General features: G+C 40.2%; 1 protein-coding gene across 1 annotated transcript in view; it reads right to left on the bottom strand.

The window, feature by feature from the left end:
* Positions 1 to 4142, bottom strand: part of CDC40 (cell division cycle 40) — a 53738-nt gene extending 49596 nt beyond the window's left edge. Inside the window, exon 1 of the mRNA XM_034991802.1 lies at positions 3910 to 4142. Coding sequence (XP_034847693.1) covers positions 3910 to 4098 — 189 coding nt within the window. The 5' untranslated portion in view covers positions 4099 to 4142. The remainder of the gene's footprint in view (positions 1 to 3909) is intronic.
* Positions 4143 to 14034: the final 9892 nt, after the last annotated feature.

The raw sequence follows: 14034 nt of genomic DNA, 5'->3' as shown, positions 1-14034 counted from the left end.
AGAGAGTGAGAAGACAAGCCACAAACTGGAAAAGATATTTTCATGCAGCATTCACATGCAGCACATGTGACTGACGCAGGATATTACCTAGAATATACAAAGATCTACAAATCAGAAGGAAGATAACCCAACAGTCACTTCAAAAAGAGAAAAAAAATCAAATCACCAATAACATATATGAAAAGATGTTCAATCTCAGTGTTCAGGGAAATGGATTAAAAACACTGCGTAAGTTTATACTCTTGTCAAATGCTTGCTATTTGTCACAACATAATTAGTCAAATACAGATGAACGTATTTGCATGCTTCATATCTCTCCCTTGGTCATTTCTCTATTGTAAATTTCCTATGTGTAAGGTTTTGAGGTTTTGTTTGTTTGTTTGTTTTGCATATAAGCACGTGCTGGTTCACAAACTAGTGATAATTAATGTGCCTGACTCTCTCATCATAGAACCTTAATCAACCGGGGGGGGGGGGGGCGTGTAGCTCCAGCTCTGGGCTCTTCTTCTAATGGACCTTTGGTACCTTATGCAACCTGTCTTCCTGGATTGTCTTACTTACAACTTGAGGTGATTGAACAAAGTGAGTTCTAGAGACATTCCCTTGCCCCAACCCAATCAATGTACATGCTTTTTCAAGCCTTTCTTTTTCACTTACTCTTTCGTTCATTCTTTCACCAGATATTATTTCCCTCAATCTTGTATACCAGGCATAGGAGACATGAAAATAAACAGACACAACCATCTCTGGTCCCCAGGGTCTCCCGCTAGTTCAGGGCAAAGAAAAAGTTAACAAGTCACAGCAATGCAGCAGCTGCCACAACTGAGGGACAAAGGAGGGCTGCCTGGACAGACGGACGAGGAAACATGTGCACTGGGACAGAAGGACAGTAGGATTTTTGGGGGGTGGGGCAGCATGAGGAACAAGGAAAGGGATTTCCAGGCAGAGAGACGAGTATGGCCAAAAATCTTGAGAGCAAAAAAAGAAAGTAAGGCTTTTGGGGCTTTGTAGAGAGTTCAGCACAGGAGAGTGGCAAGCTCATGTTATACAAAGAAGTCAGAAATTATTCAGTAGTAACACAGTGTCTTTGGGCAGGGAAGTGATATAACACTGGACTTCAGAAAGATCACTCTGGGTGCACTGTGAAGGAAAGAATGGGATATGGAAGTAGGAAACAGGAAAGGAAGAAGTAGAAAGACTAGTTAGAAGGTTATTATAACAGTCTTGCAGAGAATTAAGAATCTGAAATAAAATATTTGATAAATACCATTGTATCACGATGACAGAACCCAACACCCAAAAGCAGGGGTTGAAAGAGAAACAAAAAACAAGAATGGCTCCTGGGAGAAGTAACGCAGACATGAAGTAAGGCTGTATCAGTGCAAATGGAGAGGAAAAATTAATTTGAGAGAAATTAATGAAGCAGAAATGTTTGAACCAGCTGAACAACTAGCTTCAGGGGCTGAGGAAGAAGGAAAAGGAAGACCCTTCTATTTTGGCTTGGTCTAATAAGTGGGTTGTGGGATCATTAACCAAAATGGGAAAAATAGGTGAGGTAGACCTTGCAGGGGCTGGGGCGGGAGTGTTAATTTTTTAGCACATTGCATTGGAGGTACCTGAGACCCCTCCAGAGAGAGAAGTTTGGTAGTTCTGGAGCTAGCAAGGAGTTTAGAGTTGGAAATAGTAAGGATAGTGTGTCTGACAGTGTTATAAGTGCTTTATGTGCTTTACGAACAAGTCTATCCACGAGATGGGTCCTAGTGTCATCTCCACTTTACAGATGAGAAAAACCTTGGGCACAGAACACTTAAGTAACTCATCCCAGGGGCGCCTGGATGGCTCAGTTGGTTAAAGGTCTGCCTTTGGCTCAGGTCACGGTCTCAGGGTCCTGGGATCGAGCCCCATGTCGGGCTCCCTGTTCAGCGGGGAGCCTGCTTCTCCCTCTCCTCCCACCTGTGCTCTCTGTCACTCTCTCTCAAATAATAATTAAAATCTTAAAGAAAAAAAGTAACTCATCCAAGGTGACCATTTGGGTGAGTGCGGGAGCAGTATGTGAATCCTGACAGTCTTGATTCCAGAGCCTGTGTGAACTACTTCATAGTGTTCACCTGTGAGGCATCAGAAGCACAGACTGAAGTTGAAGGCATGAGAGAATATGAGAGGTGAAAGGGGAACTAAGGAAACATACAAATGAGCACAGCAGAGCAGGGTTTCGGAAGACTGAGGATGGCCCTATGGAAGCCATAGGGAGAGAAAATTTCAAGAAACAAGACCTATTTAATAGTGTCACTTGATGCAGATATTCAAGTCAGATGGCAGAACCTGACACGTTCTCAACATTTCTTAGGGAGAGTAAGTTTCCTAAGAGGCTAGGGCTAGGTTGCACTTGGTTGAGGAGAAAATGAGATGAAGTGAGAGCTCCGAAAAGCTAAGCTGTGCAAAGAATGACAACTCAGGAGGTTGCTGGAGTGATACAAATTTGGGGAGTTTGTTTTGTTATAAAGATAGGAGAATCCTAAGCATTCTTTCATACCATTCTATTAATAAAAAGTAAAATTCATAAAAACTTGCAGAAGACTTAGAGTTATAACACTAGACTTGGGAACACCTTTTTTTTTTGGTTTGATTTTTTTTATACTGAAGTATAATTCGCATACAATGTTATATTAGTTTCAGGTATACAACATACTGATTTGACAATTCTATAAGAAACATCTTAGGTACAAAGTAATTTTTGCACACTGCCTCCCATCACCACATCTTGCGCTTCTGATCACCCCCATTAGGCTCTACTGGGCCTATACTACCAATTGGTGGATGCTTTTCTCTGTTTCTAGACACACCAACCTTTCCTCAGATCTTCAAACACACCTAGGCTCTTTGTCTCTCAAAGCTTGCTATCTCCTTTGGAAACTCTCCCCTTATCTAGCACATGGCTGGCTTCTCCTCCTTCTTCAAAGCTGCTTTTTCAGAAAAGACTTCCCTGACCAATCTATGGAAGTCATAATCCTATCTTACTCCCTATCATGGAGTAAGTACTCCTTCATAGTACTCAATCCAATCTGTAACCACTTTATTTGCTCACATTTTATTGGCTTCCTCTTCCACTAGCATGTATGCAAAGATGTCTAGCTTGTTGGCCTCTGTGTCTTCAGCCCCTAGAATAGTTCCTGGCAAATAACATGTCTTCAGTAAATATTTGTTAAATGATCCACACAACCCAATTTCTTCCTCTATCACCTTCCTCAACTGCGATCAAGCACACTGTTTCTTAAGCCCAAGGCCTTTTCTCACTGTACTGACATATATAATCACAAGGGTTAAACTAACATTTATTGTACTTTTATTAGATACTAAGCTCTTTGCTATAAGCTACATTTGTATCATTTCACTTACGTTTTACATAACTCTCTCATATAGATACGTACTTCTAAAATTATCTCCATTGTACAGGCGATGACACAGTGGAGGTTGTATAACTTACCCAGGTTCACAGAAGTGGTGGAGCCGGGATCAGAATCTAGTTCTGACTTCAGAAACAAAACCAAGCCGGGCCATTACTCACTTCAAGTGAGGATACATGCTCTAGTTTGGGAAGTTCTGATTTAAACCTGCTCTACCCAGGCCACATCCTAATCACAATAAGTTCAAATTTCACGACCCCCCCCCCCCCCACCTTCCCACTTGCTTGCTGGCGGGAGGTGAGAGCGGGGAGCAGTGGAGAGCTGTCCTGAACATCCAAGTCCCGGCTTCTCCCGAGGCAGATGCATGTAGGAAGAAGAGATCCGAGCGTTAGCAACTTATATCTCAGCACTGAGGAAGAGGTAACCCGGGGCCTAACAAGAGACTGCCGGATTTTGGAGCAGAAGCAGACAAGTCCCGCACTGCATCAGTGGCCAAAGAGCTTACCTTAACTGCCACCTCCGGAGCCGAGTCCACCGCCACTGCCAGAGAGGGCTTGGTCGAAGCTGATTTCGTCAAGTGCATGAGGGAGTCGGCGGCTGGCAGGGAACACCGTCCGCCTTCACTGTCCGAGTCCGATTCGGACCCTGAACCGGAACCGTAGGACGCAGCCAGAGCTGCAATTGCAGCCGACATGACGGCAACAGATCCTCTGCGGAGACCAGGCCCGGGCGGAAGAAGCAGCTTCCAGGTCCTGACAGATGACCATAACACACATTATTTACTTCCTTTGCTAAGAATTCACTTACGAAACTTTAAGTTGTACACTAATTAGCATTTGAATATATATAAGAGAACCGAGAATATGAAAACATTTATCCAGGGAAATAGAGAGAATTATAATACCTTATAGCTTTCAGGACCTAGGTGGCTAGATTAAAGACTACGAGTTCCGAAATACCTTGAGGACGCGAGGTCCTACACTCCCGGCGTGCAGCGCGGCGGGAAGTGGGAGAAGCACAATGGGAAGTGTAGTTTGGAGCGAGGGGCGGGGCGAAGTGGGCAGGCCTCTCTTTGACTCCTCCCCTGAGTGGATGGTTCATTCAATTGGCTATCATCTTCCCTCACTCCCAGGCCAAGCACAGTTCTCTCCGTCCCCTTCCCCCAAATTGAGGATTGGGCAATACCATACAGTCTCAGGAAATGGGGGGGAAAGCCGTATTCATTCCCTCTGTTGGGTGAGTGGGTGGAGGCTGAGTTTTCCACCACGGCTGCACCTGGCACGGGAGTTGAAGAGGAAAGTGAGAATCTAAATTGGAAGACCCTGAGTGGTGGAGAATAGCTCCTGTTGGGAAGGATGGGAGATTAGGCGGCGAGGGCCAGCGGTCCCCCCTGCTTCAGGCGCGGATCCCCGCGCCCGGTTGTGGAGCGTCGCGCGCGGGGAGGGGGCGGGCGGGGGGCGGCGGCGGCGGCGGTTCTCGGTGTTGTTCGCTCGCGCGTCGAGCACACGGTGGGTCCGGCGACCGGCGGGCGCCGCAGGCGGCGTTCCCAGTAGCCCGGTGCCTCGGCCGCTGCCCCGAGCGGATTCCACGCCGGAGACTGTCGCTCCTGGAGGCTCTAGGTGGAGTCCCGGGAGCTGAGGGGCACCGGCGGCCGCCACCGAAGCATGAAGACGGGGTAAGGCAAGAGCCCCCCATGATTTCACGGTGAGCGCGAGTCTCTCAGGAATTGTTTTTTGGTGGGGACAGGGTGCTGGGAGAGGAACTCTTTCTCACTGGCCAGAACGGAGAGAGGTGTGTGTGGCGCTCTTGCCCGGCAAAGGTGACGGGGATGGGCGCGCCTCCCCCGCGACGGCCCCCACCCCCATTCGCGGGTTTCCGGAGCTCCGGCCGCCCACCCGCCAGCCCGGCTGGGTGCCGAGGGAGACAGCAGCCGGCCGGCGCGCCTGGGTCTCGGTTGCAGGGACCGCCCGAGGCTGCTGTAGGTGGGGAGACGGCTGGTCTCACCTGGGGTGCCATCGCCTGAGCGCCCCAGCCCTGGCCGGCACCCCCTTTCCTCCTCGCTCTGGGGGCGGCTGCAGCACCGGGTGGCAGAGAAGCCCCCGCTTGCGCTACGTGCGGGAGGCTCTGTAAAGCCGGCTAGTGCGTTTGCGTGTTTGCGCCGCGCGTCTTTATATTACAGACATAAAGGTAAAGCGAGTGCGGGGATCCCTTTCTTCCCCGGAAGAGGGGGCGAAGCGGGGAGGTCGCCTCGGATGCCTGGTAATGGGGGAGTGCCTCGGGCAGAGTTAGGGAGCCGCTTACTCAGCTCCGCTGTCGGCAGGACTCGCCCATTGTGCCACCCAGATAATTATTCAACTATGCAGCATCCATTGCACCTTTCCCATTTTTCTTTTCCCCTTGCTACAGCATGCCCCCTAGCTTCGGTACTCTGACGCCTTCTCTTGCATGCACTTGCGGGTGATGAACTGGAATAATGATGAAAAGAAAGCACATCTGACCTGAACATTCACAGCCTGTCTTATAGCCGATTAATTAACTAATCCCCAGCTAGACTAGATACTTTAATATGACTCAGTCTGATCCTGTCCTTTTCTTTATAGGGTGTGCTTTGGCTTATAATTTAATTTTTTCTTTGGTGTTAGATTCACGCATTAGTTAAGTCTTATTTCTTGTGCGGTAATTGATTTATTGGTTATTCAACGCTTCTAATGTTCTTAAATTTAATAGGGGTGTTAGGTAACTTTCATCTTTCTAACTGTTGATAGTACTATCTCATAATTATAAATGCAGTCTGTCTTTGAACTCTCAGGAACAGTTTTTCCCGTATGCTCTAGGTTTCTGTTAGCAAAGTATTCTTTTTTTATGGTGAATATTTGAATAAAGCACTTGATATAAAATTTCTCAAGTTTTGAGTAAAAAGTTTTGTATTTCGTTATTTTTCGGTAATAACTTATTGCTGACCATAGCCTTCAGTTGAAAGAAAGGAAGCATTTAATATTTAAGGTGGGGTTTCAACTGCCATAGTGAGCATTCGCTAATTTCTCTTAAATTTTATTTTTCAGTCAGTTCTTTGCAATATCATGTATTTAATTACTTGTAGAATTTTTTTTCTCATTTTTTCTAACTTCTCTCTCCAAGGATGGGCAGGCTCCAGTTTTGCATGATCTACCTGAAAGATGGAATATTTTTTTGAAAACAGAAGAAACAGCTGTTGGTTACTTGATTATAATGTTAAAAACTGTTTACCTCTTGTTATCTAAAAATAAATGATTGACTGCCAAAAATAAGTGGTTTTTTTTTTTTTTTTGTAATCCTCCCCTTCTGGCTTTTCTCATTTAAGCTTGTTGCCATAACCCTTTTGATAAAACAGAATTGCCCATAGGCATTGCAGAGGCAGTTGTTTTAAGGTACAGTAATTGTTTTATGGCATTTGGAAGTGGCGCACATAAAATATAACTTGATGGTGTAGGATCAGTTGCTTGGTTAGGAAATGACCTTGCAATTTACAAAATGGACACCTCTGTGCCTTGGTTTCCTTATATGTAAATGGAGATAATATCCATTTATGTCACTGAGTAGTATGCATAAATTCAATAAAGATGTTTTCATAATGCTTTTAAAGAAAATTTATATATTTTAGCTGATGGATGATGAAAATATTTCAGGGTAAAATACAAGGAAAAAAATGTTATTAGGATAGTCCCTGGCATGTTAGAATGGCTGATTTACATTGAATTTTGCTTTGGAGATATATGGTTATAAATTGAAAAATGTTTCTCATCTATCAAGAGTTTTAATAATTACAAATTTAATAGGTACTGTAGTAAATACCTATATGTAGATAAACTGTAGATATAGTTCATATTGATGAAAAAAGTTACATGACTTGGTAATAAACAAGTAGAATCTTGAATTAAGTTTGTAAAAAAAAAAAAAAAATTTCCAGGAAACATTAAGGCTTTTTCATTGAAAAATTTACAGATGACATGATCCAAAATGCGTAGTTGGGATCATTTATAAGGTATGATATGAAGTTTTGTTTATTTTTCAAGTTTGTAAATAATTGCATACTCATATATAATGTATTAATGTTGTATAATACTATAATTGTACATTTTTCTTCATTTTCAGAATAGGTTAAGGTATCCATTTCCGAGTGTTTGGTTTTCATTATCACAGAGATGGTAATAATAGCTTTTGATCTCCTTATTGGAGTATTATTAGCTCAGTTAATTTTTATAGCAAAAGCTACTAATATATTATTAGAACTTTTGCTAAAGCCATATTTTTGGTTACTTTGTAGGGAAACTTCATATAGATGATGAGTTTATTTAAATGTCTTTAAAATTACTATTGTATAGTTTCTTTTTTTGAGAATGAATTTGATTACATTTTTAATGTTTTTGCAAATGACCAACTTAAAATTCAGCTGTCATTATCACTTGGATAAATACAGGTAATTAAAGGTTTTTCTAAGGTCCTTGAGGACAGAAACTAACCTGAATCTTATTGTCATAAATCCAAAATTGCCAGCATAGTGTTTAGCAAATAGTAGGGGCTCATTTTTGTTGTTGTTAGACAAATAAAATGAATGAGTGAAGAATATCCATTGATTCAATGGACTGAATAGAAATTTTTAAAAATAGATTTATGAAATTTTAATTCATGAGACATAGCTTTATTTCAAGAGAAAAGAGAAAATGTTTTGGAGGTTCTTTGAAGTTTATTTACCTGTTCAGATAGAATCCCTTTACCGACACATTTTTTGGAAGATTACTAAATATCTATATACTGTAATGTGGATTGTCAACCTTTCATTCTTAAAATGATTAATTTTCTTACTTCTTATAGGTCACTTCATGAAAATATACATTAAAGTTTTTTTGTTGTTTTTCCTAAATTAGTAAGTATAGAAATGTTTCGGGGTTTTTTTTTTTTTTTTTTTTTTTTTGCTTCAGTTTTCTAGTGAAATATTATTAAAAAGATGTATGTAAATTATATCCTGTGCAAAATGTGCCTGAATACCAAGTTTTAAAAATAAATGACCCCTGAGGTAGAGCTTTTTATAAAGTGAAGAATCTTGTATTTTTAATTTATCACGTTCAGTTTATAATTTTGATTCATTGTGTATTACTGGTTCCTAATTTAGCATGAGATACGTATTTTAAAATTTGTAAAATGGTTTAGAACTTGGAACTTCCTCAAAAACAATATTCTTGGTGGTTAGATTTGCAGGCAGCCCACCAAATTTAACCCTTAATGTACCTAAATTATAAGATTTATAATACTAGAGAATTATATTAATAGTAATTAGGGTAAATATTATATTGAAAATACCTACACTGTATACAACAGTTTTTCTTTCAGAAAATCCATTCAGAATTTTCTTTGAAATTCTAAGAATGCATTTCTCTTGTGTTAGACATGACAACATCATTAGGAACTTGTTCTCTAATATCCACTGGATATGAAGAGGAGGATCTTCCTCAGTTCGGTGAGCCTTACATTGTATAGGGCAAGAGGTGAGAGAAAGAAATTGGAAGGAGCTAGGGTCTTCTATGTGACATTTGACAAGTCATTTTACTTTTCAGGGTCTTTGGTTTTCTCGATTGTAAAATGAGAAGGTTGAAGTAGATAATCTCTGATGTTCCTTTCAGTTACAAATAAAATTCAAAAGCATTTCAATGCTCAGTGTAGCCACTTTTTTCTGAGAATTCAGTTTTCCTTTCTAATGTTGCTGCTTCTTTACCTCCTCTCAGGGAATTCCTTCTCTCTGGATCTACCTTTGAAATGATTATAGTCTTAATCTTTTTCTCACATGCCTGTTCTTAGAAGCAAGACTTCTTAGGGTTTTTAAAGGAGTTTTTTGTAATGTTTGTTGTTTGTCTGCTTTTATTTTTATTCTTTTTTATTTTTTAACTCCTAGTACCACCAAGAAATTGAGTTAAGATGATTTGCTTTGTTTTCTTCTTTTGAGTTTTTTACTGACAGCCTTTAAATAAAGCCAAGGTAAATTTTATTTATACCTTGGAGAAATTTTATACCTTTATATCCAGTGACTCCAGAGAAATTTTTTTTATAAGGAAAAATATTGGAACTAAGGTTTTGGAATGGGTTTATGAAGGTAAAGTGATGGAATATGGCTTGGGAATAGGGTTGTCACGTACTGTATGGGATATCCTGCATTTTTACTTGTTAAATCTGGCAGTCTTACATTGGGTGCTCTGGAACTTTGGGCATGGCAGGAGGATGGCTGTGGTGGGGTTGGAGGCAGAGTGAGAAAGTGAGTTATGGATTCCTTGAGAACAGAAACAGTTTTGTTGTTGTTTTGGTTGGTTGTTTTGTTTTGCTTCATTTTTGTGTTTCTAGAACTTGTTCTGTAAGTTAAATGGATATTTGAGATATTTGAGAATAACAAGGTAAGTAATTCTCTTAGGTGGAAAGATCAGGATTCTGTGAGAAAAGGTGTCATGAAACACAGCTATGTTGGTCATACACATTGGAGTATTTTGTAGATTTTTAATTAACTTCTTATTTGGAGGTTAAAAATACTCAAAAAATAATAGGTAACATGTTTTCCTAAGTAGATAAAAAATTACACGCTTGCTATATATACACAAGTCGCTGTGTAGCTACCATTGTATTTTTTATTTAATTGGTATCATAGTCCTATTAGAATTTAATGGAAAAAGAGGGTTAACTGAAATAAATAAGTTGTTTATTCTGCTCAGCAGAAGCACAGGTTCTCTGGGAACCACTTTCTCTTCCCTTTCCTCAGTAAGTTACTGTGGAGCAACCATTTTAATAACTTGATAACAGTAATTCTGCCTGCCTGCTACACTTCCCCTCATCTATAATTGGTCAGTCTAGTGGTGGTTATCACTTGTCATATGCTAAACCAATTATTCATTCAGCACATAATTACTGAAGGCCAGCTGGGTGCTAGAAGTATACAATGGAGAGCAAAACAGAGGTCTCAATTTTCTTGTTTTTGTTTTTGTTTTTTTTTTAAAGATTTTTTATTTATTGATTTAACAGAGAGAGAGCGCTAGAGAGGGAACACAAGCAGGGGGAGTGGGAGAGGGAGAAGCAGGCTCCCCGCCGAGCGGGGAACCCAATGCGGGGCTCGATCCCAGGACCCTGGGATCATGACCTGAGCCGAAGGCAGACGCTTAACGACTGAGCCACCCAGGTGCCCTCTCTTGGAGTTAACAGTATAGTAAGAGAGTCAGATACTGAACAAATACACATATCTGTAATTAGGAATTGTAGTGAATGCTATAAAGGAGAAGAACAGGGAACCTAATTTACCTTGGGAGTCAGGGAGGGTTCTTTGAGGAAAAATTAGTGGAAGTTAGCTATGTGAAAAAGGAAGAGAATGCAAAGAATACATGTTCAACAATTTTGAGGTGGGAAAGAGCTTGGTAGATTCTACTAAAAACTAAGAAAAGGCCAAAGTAGATAAAACTCAACTATGTAGTTAGCAAGAGGGATTGTGGCTTAATGTAACAAGGTTGTTAAATGTAAACAGGGGCCAGACATGTAAGGCCCACATAGGTCTTGTTTCAACTAGGGTTGTGGATTGTAAGTATATTGGGAAAGCCATGAAAGGTTTTAATCAGGTTAACAACTGGGTCAGATCTGTCTTTTAAAAAGATCACTCTGGGAGATCAGTCACAATTCTACCCATTTCTGTAGTTTATAGCAGTTCTATACACCTGCACTAACCCGGAGGACACTCAGAGCTTTTCCTGAATTCTAAGTGCCTAGAGGTTTGAATAATTTGTTTTTTGCTCTAGTGATTGAAACTGTAAGATATAAAATCCAGAAACTGTTAATGGTGTTGTTTCTTGTCATGTGAACTAGATAAACATGGGCATCTGGAAGAAAGAACAAGAGAAGTAGATACAGGGGGCGCCTGGGTGGCTCAGTCTGTTAAGCAACTGCCTTCAGCTCAGGTCATGATCCCAGGGTCCTGGGATCGAGCCCCGCATCGGGCTCCCCGCTCGATGGGGAGAAGCCTGCTTCTCCCTCTCCCACTCCACCTGCTTGTGTTCCTGCTCTCGCTATCTCTCTCTCTCTGTCAAATAAATAAATAAAATCTTAAAAAAAAAAAAAAGAGAGAGAGAAGCAGATACACAGTCTTAGCTGTAGTCGCCTGTCTTTGTCCATGGTCCTGAGATTGGGTTCCAAGAGACACCCAAGTGTTAATACTATTGCTGCTACTAATTTTTATAATAAGTTGTCCTTTTTTTTTTTTCCCCCATAAACTAGTTGGAATTATATTTCTTGTACTTGGCAGCCAACCAACCAAGTCCTGTCATAGATTAATTTGTATAAGGTCACATGGCTAATAAAAATGGTAGAGGTAAAATTTGAACACATTTTAAAATCCCATTTTTTTCCTGCAACCCTGTGCTGATAAAGTACCACTTCTTAAACTAATGGTTCTAATGGAATTCTAAGGAGGTGGAGGTTGGGTGCAGTTGACCCCTATTAGGTGATGATGGCAGCAATGCTTTATTTTGGGTATGTTTGACGATGGTATAGCTTTCTGCCATTCTTTCCTCTTGAGTAACAGTTACTCAGGTCTACTCTAATAAGTTAATGTTTCTATACTGACAAACTCATTTGAAAAGAAAAAGCTTGCATGTCAGGGCACAGATTAATTTATTTGATTTCTCTACCAAAAATATGAAGTCTGTTATTTTTTACATTATGCTACAAAAGTAAGCTTTTTTGTTTTCCACTCTTTAATAAGACTCTATCTTATATGTGTTATATATTTTTTGGGCAGGGATAAGTTTTGTAACATACATGTGCTAGAGATGATGTTAGAAAATTGTGGAAAGGTTAAAGAATAAAGGAACAAGAGAAGCATTTATATTTTAGTTGAGGATGAAGACTAGCACTTATTTATTCTAAAAACTAAAATAAAAGCTTTGTGATATATCATAATACATGGCTAGAAATTTACCAATTTTGTTGATATTTTCAAAGAATCATTTGGTTTCATTTGTTTCCTCTGTTGATTTCCTGTTTTCAATTTGGTTGATTTCTTTGCTTCTTCTGCTTGCTTTTTCTATAGTTTCTTTTTTTTTTTTAAGATTTTATTTATTTATTTGAGACAGAGAGAATGAGAGAGAGAAAGCACATGAGAGGGGGGAGGGTCAGAGGGAGAAGCAGGCTCCCCGCCGAGCAGGGAGCCCGATGCGGGACTCGATCCCAGGACTCCAGGATCATGACCTGAGCCGAAGGCAGTCGCTTAACCAACTGAGCCACCCAGGCGCCCTCTATAGTTTCTTAAGATGGAACCTGAGATTATTGATTTTAGATCTTTCTTTCCTACTGTATGCATTCAGTGCTATTAATTTCCTTCTAAGCACTACTTTTGATGGATTCCACACATTTTGATAAGTGATATTTTCATTTTCACTTACTTCAAAATGTTTTAAAATTTCTCTTGAGACTTCTTTGACCCATGTGTTATTTAGAAGTGTGGCGTTTAATCTCCAAATATTTTGGGATTTTCTAACTTATCTTTCTGCTGTTGCTTTCTATTTTAATTCCATTGTGGTCTGAGAGCATACATTGTATGATGTCTGTTCTTTTAAATTTTGGAAGGTGTGGAGCGCCTGGGTGGTTCAGATGGTTAAGTGTCTGCCATCGACTCAGGTCATGATCCCAGGGTCCCGGGATTGAGCCTCGCATCCGTTGAGCTCCCTGCTCAATTGGGAGCCTGCTTCTCCTTCTTCCTCTTGCCATTCCCTCCACTTGTGCTCTCTGGCTCTATCTCTCTGTCACATAAATAAATAAATAAAATCTTTAAAAAAAATTTTTTTTGGAAGGTGTGTTTTATGGCCCAGAATGTTGTCTGGGTGAATGGTCTATATGAACTTGAGAAGAATGTGGTTTCTGCTCTTGTTGGGTGAAGTACTATATAAATGTCAATTAGATCCAGTTGATTGATGATGATGTTCAGTTCAACCCTATCCTTACTAATTTTCTGTCTGTTGGATCTGTCAGTTACTTAGAGAGGGGTGTTGAAGTCTCTATAATAGTGAATTCATCCATTTCTCCTTGCAGTTCTATCAGATTTTGCCTCACATATTTTGGTGCTCTGTTGTTATGTGTATATACATTAAGGATTGTTATGAAATTGTCTTTTAATTGGTGTATTTGAACCATTTACATTTAAAGTGGTTATTGATATAGTTGGATTAATATCAGTCATATTTGTAACTTTTCATTAAGTTCTTCATTTCTTTTTTTTTTCCCCTCTTTTTGAGCCTTCTCTGGCTGTAATTGTGCATTTTATATGGTTCCATTTTCTCTCCTCTCTTACAGTACCAATTATACTTGTTTTTAAAATATTTGTTAATGGTTGTCCTAGAGGTTGCCCACTTAACATAAATAACGCAATGCCGCTTCACAGGTATTGCAGGTTTCTTATAACGGAGAATTCCCAGTTTCTCTCTCCCATCCCTTAGAACATTACTGCCATTCATTTTGCTTATCTATATGCTATAATCACCCGGAACTTGGTGGCTATTATCACTTTGAACAATTATCTGTTAGATTCAGGAATTAAAAAAATATGTATTTTATCTTCCCTTCATTTCTTCATTCA

This window comes from Mirounga leonina, unplaced genomic scaffold (assembly GCF_011800145.1).
Source record: "Mirounga leonina isolate KUSES-001 unplaced genomic scaffold, KU_Mleo_1.0 Mir_53, whole genome shotgun sequence".
Taxonomy (NCBI): Eukaryota; Metazoa; Chordata; class Mammalia; order Carnivora; family Phocidae; genus Mirounga; species Mirounga leonina.
This window is presented reverse-complemented; position numbering and strand designations above follow the sequence as displayed.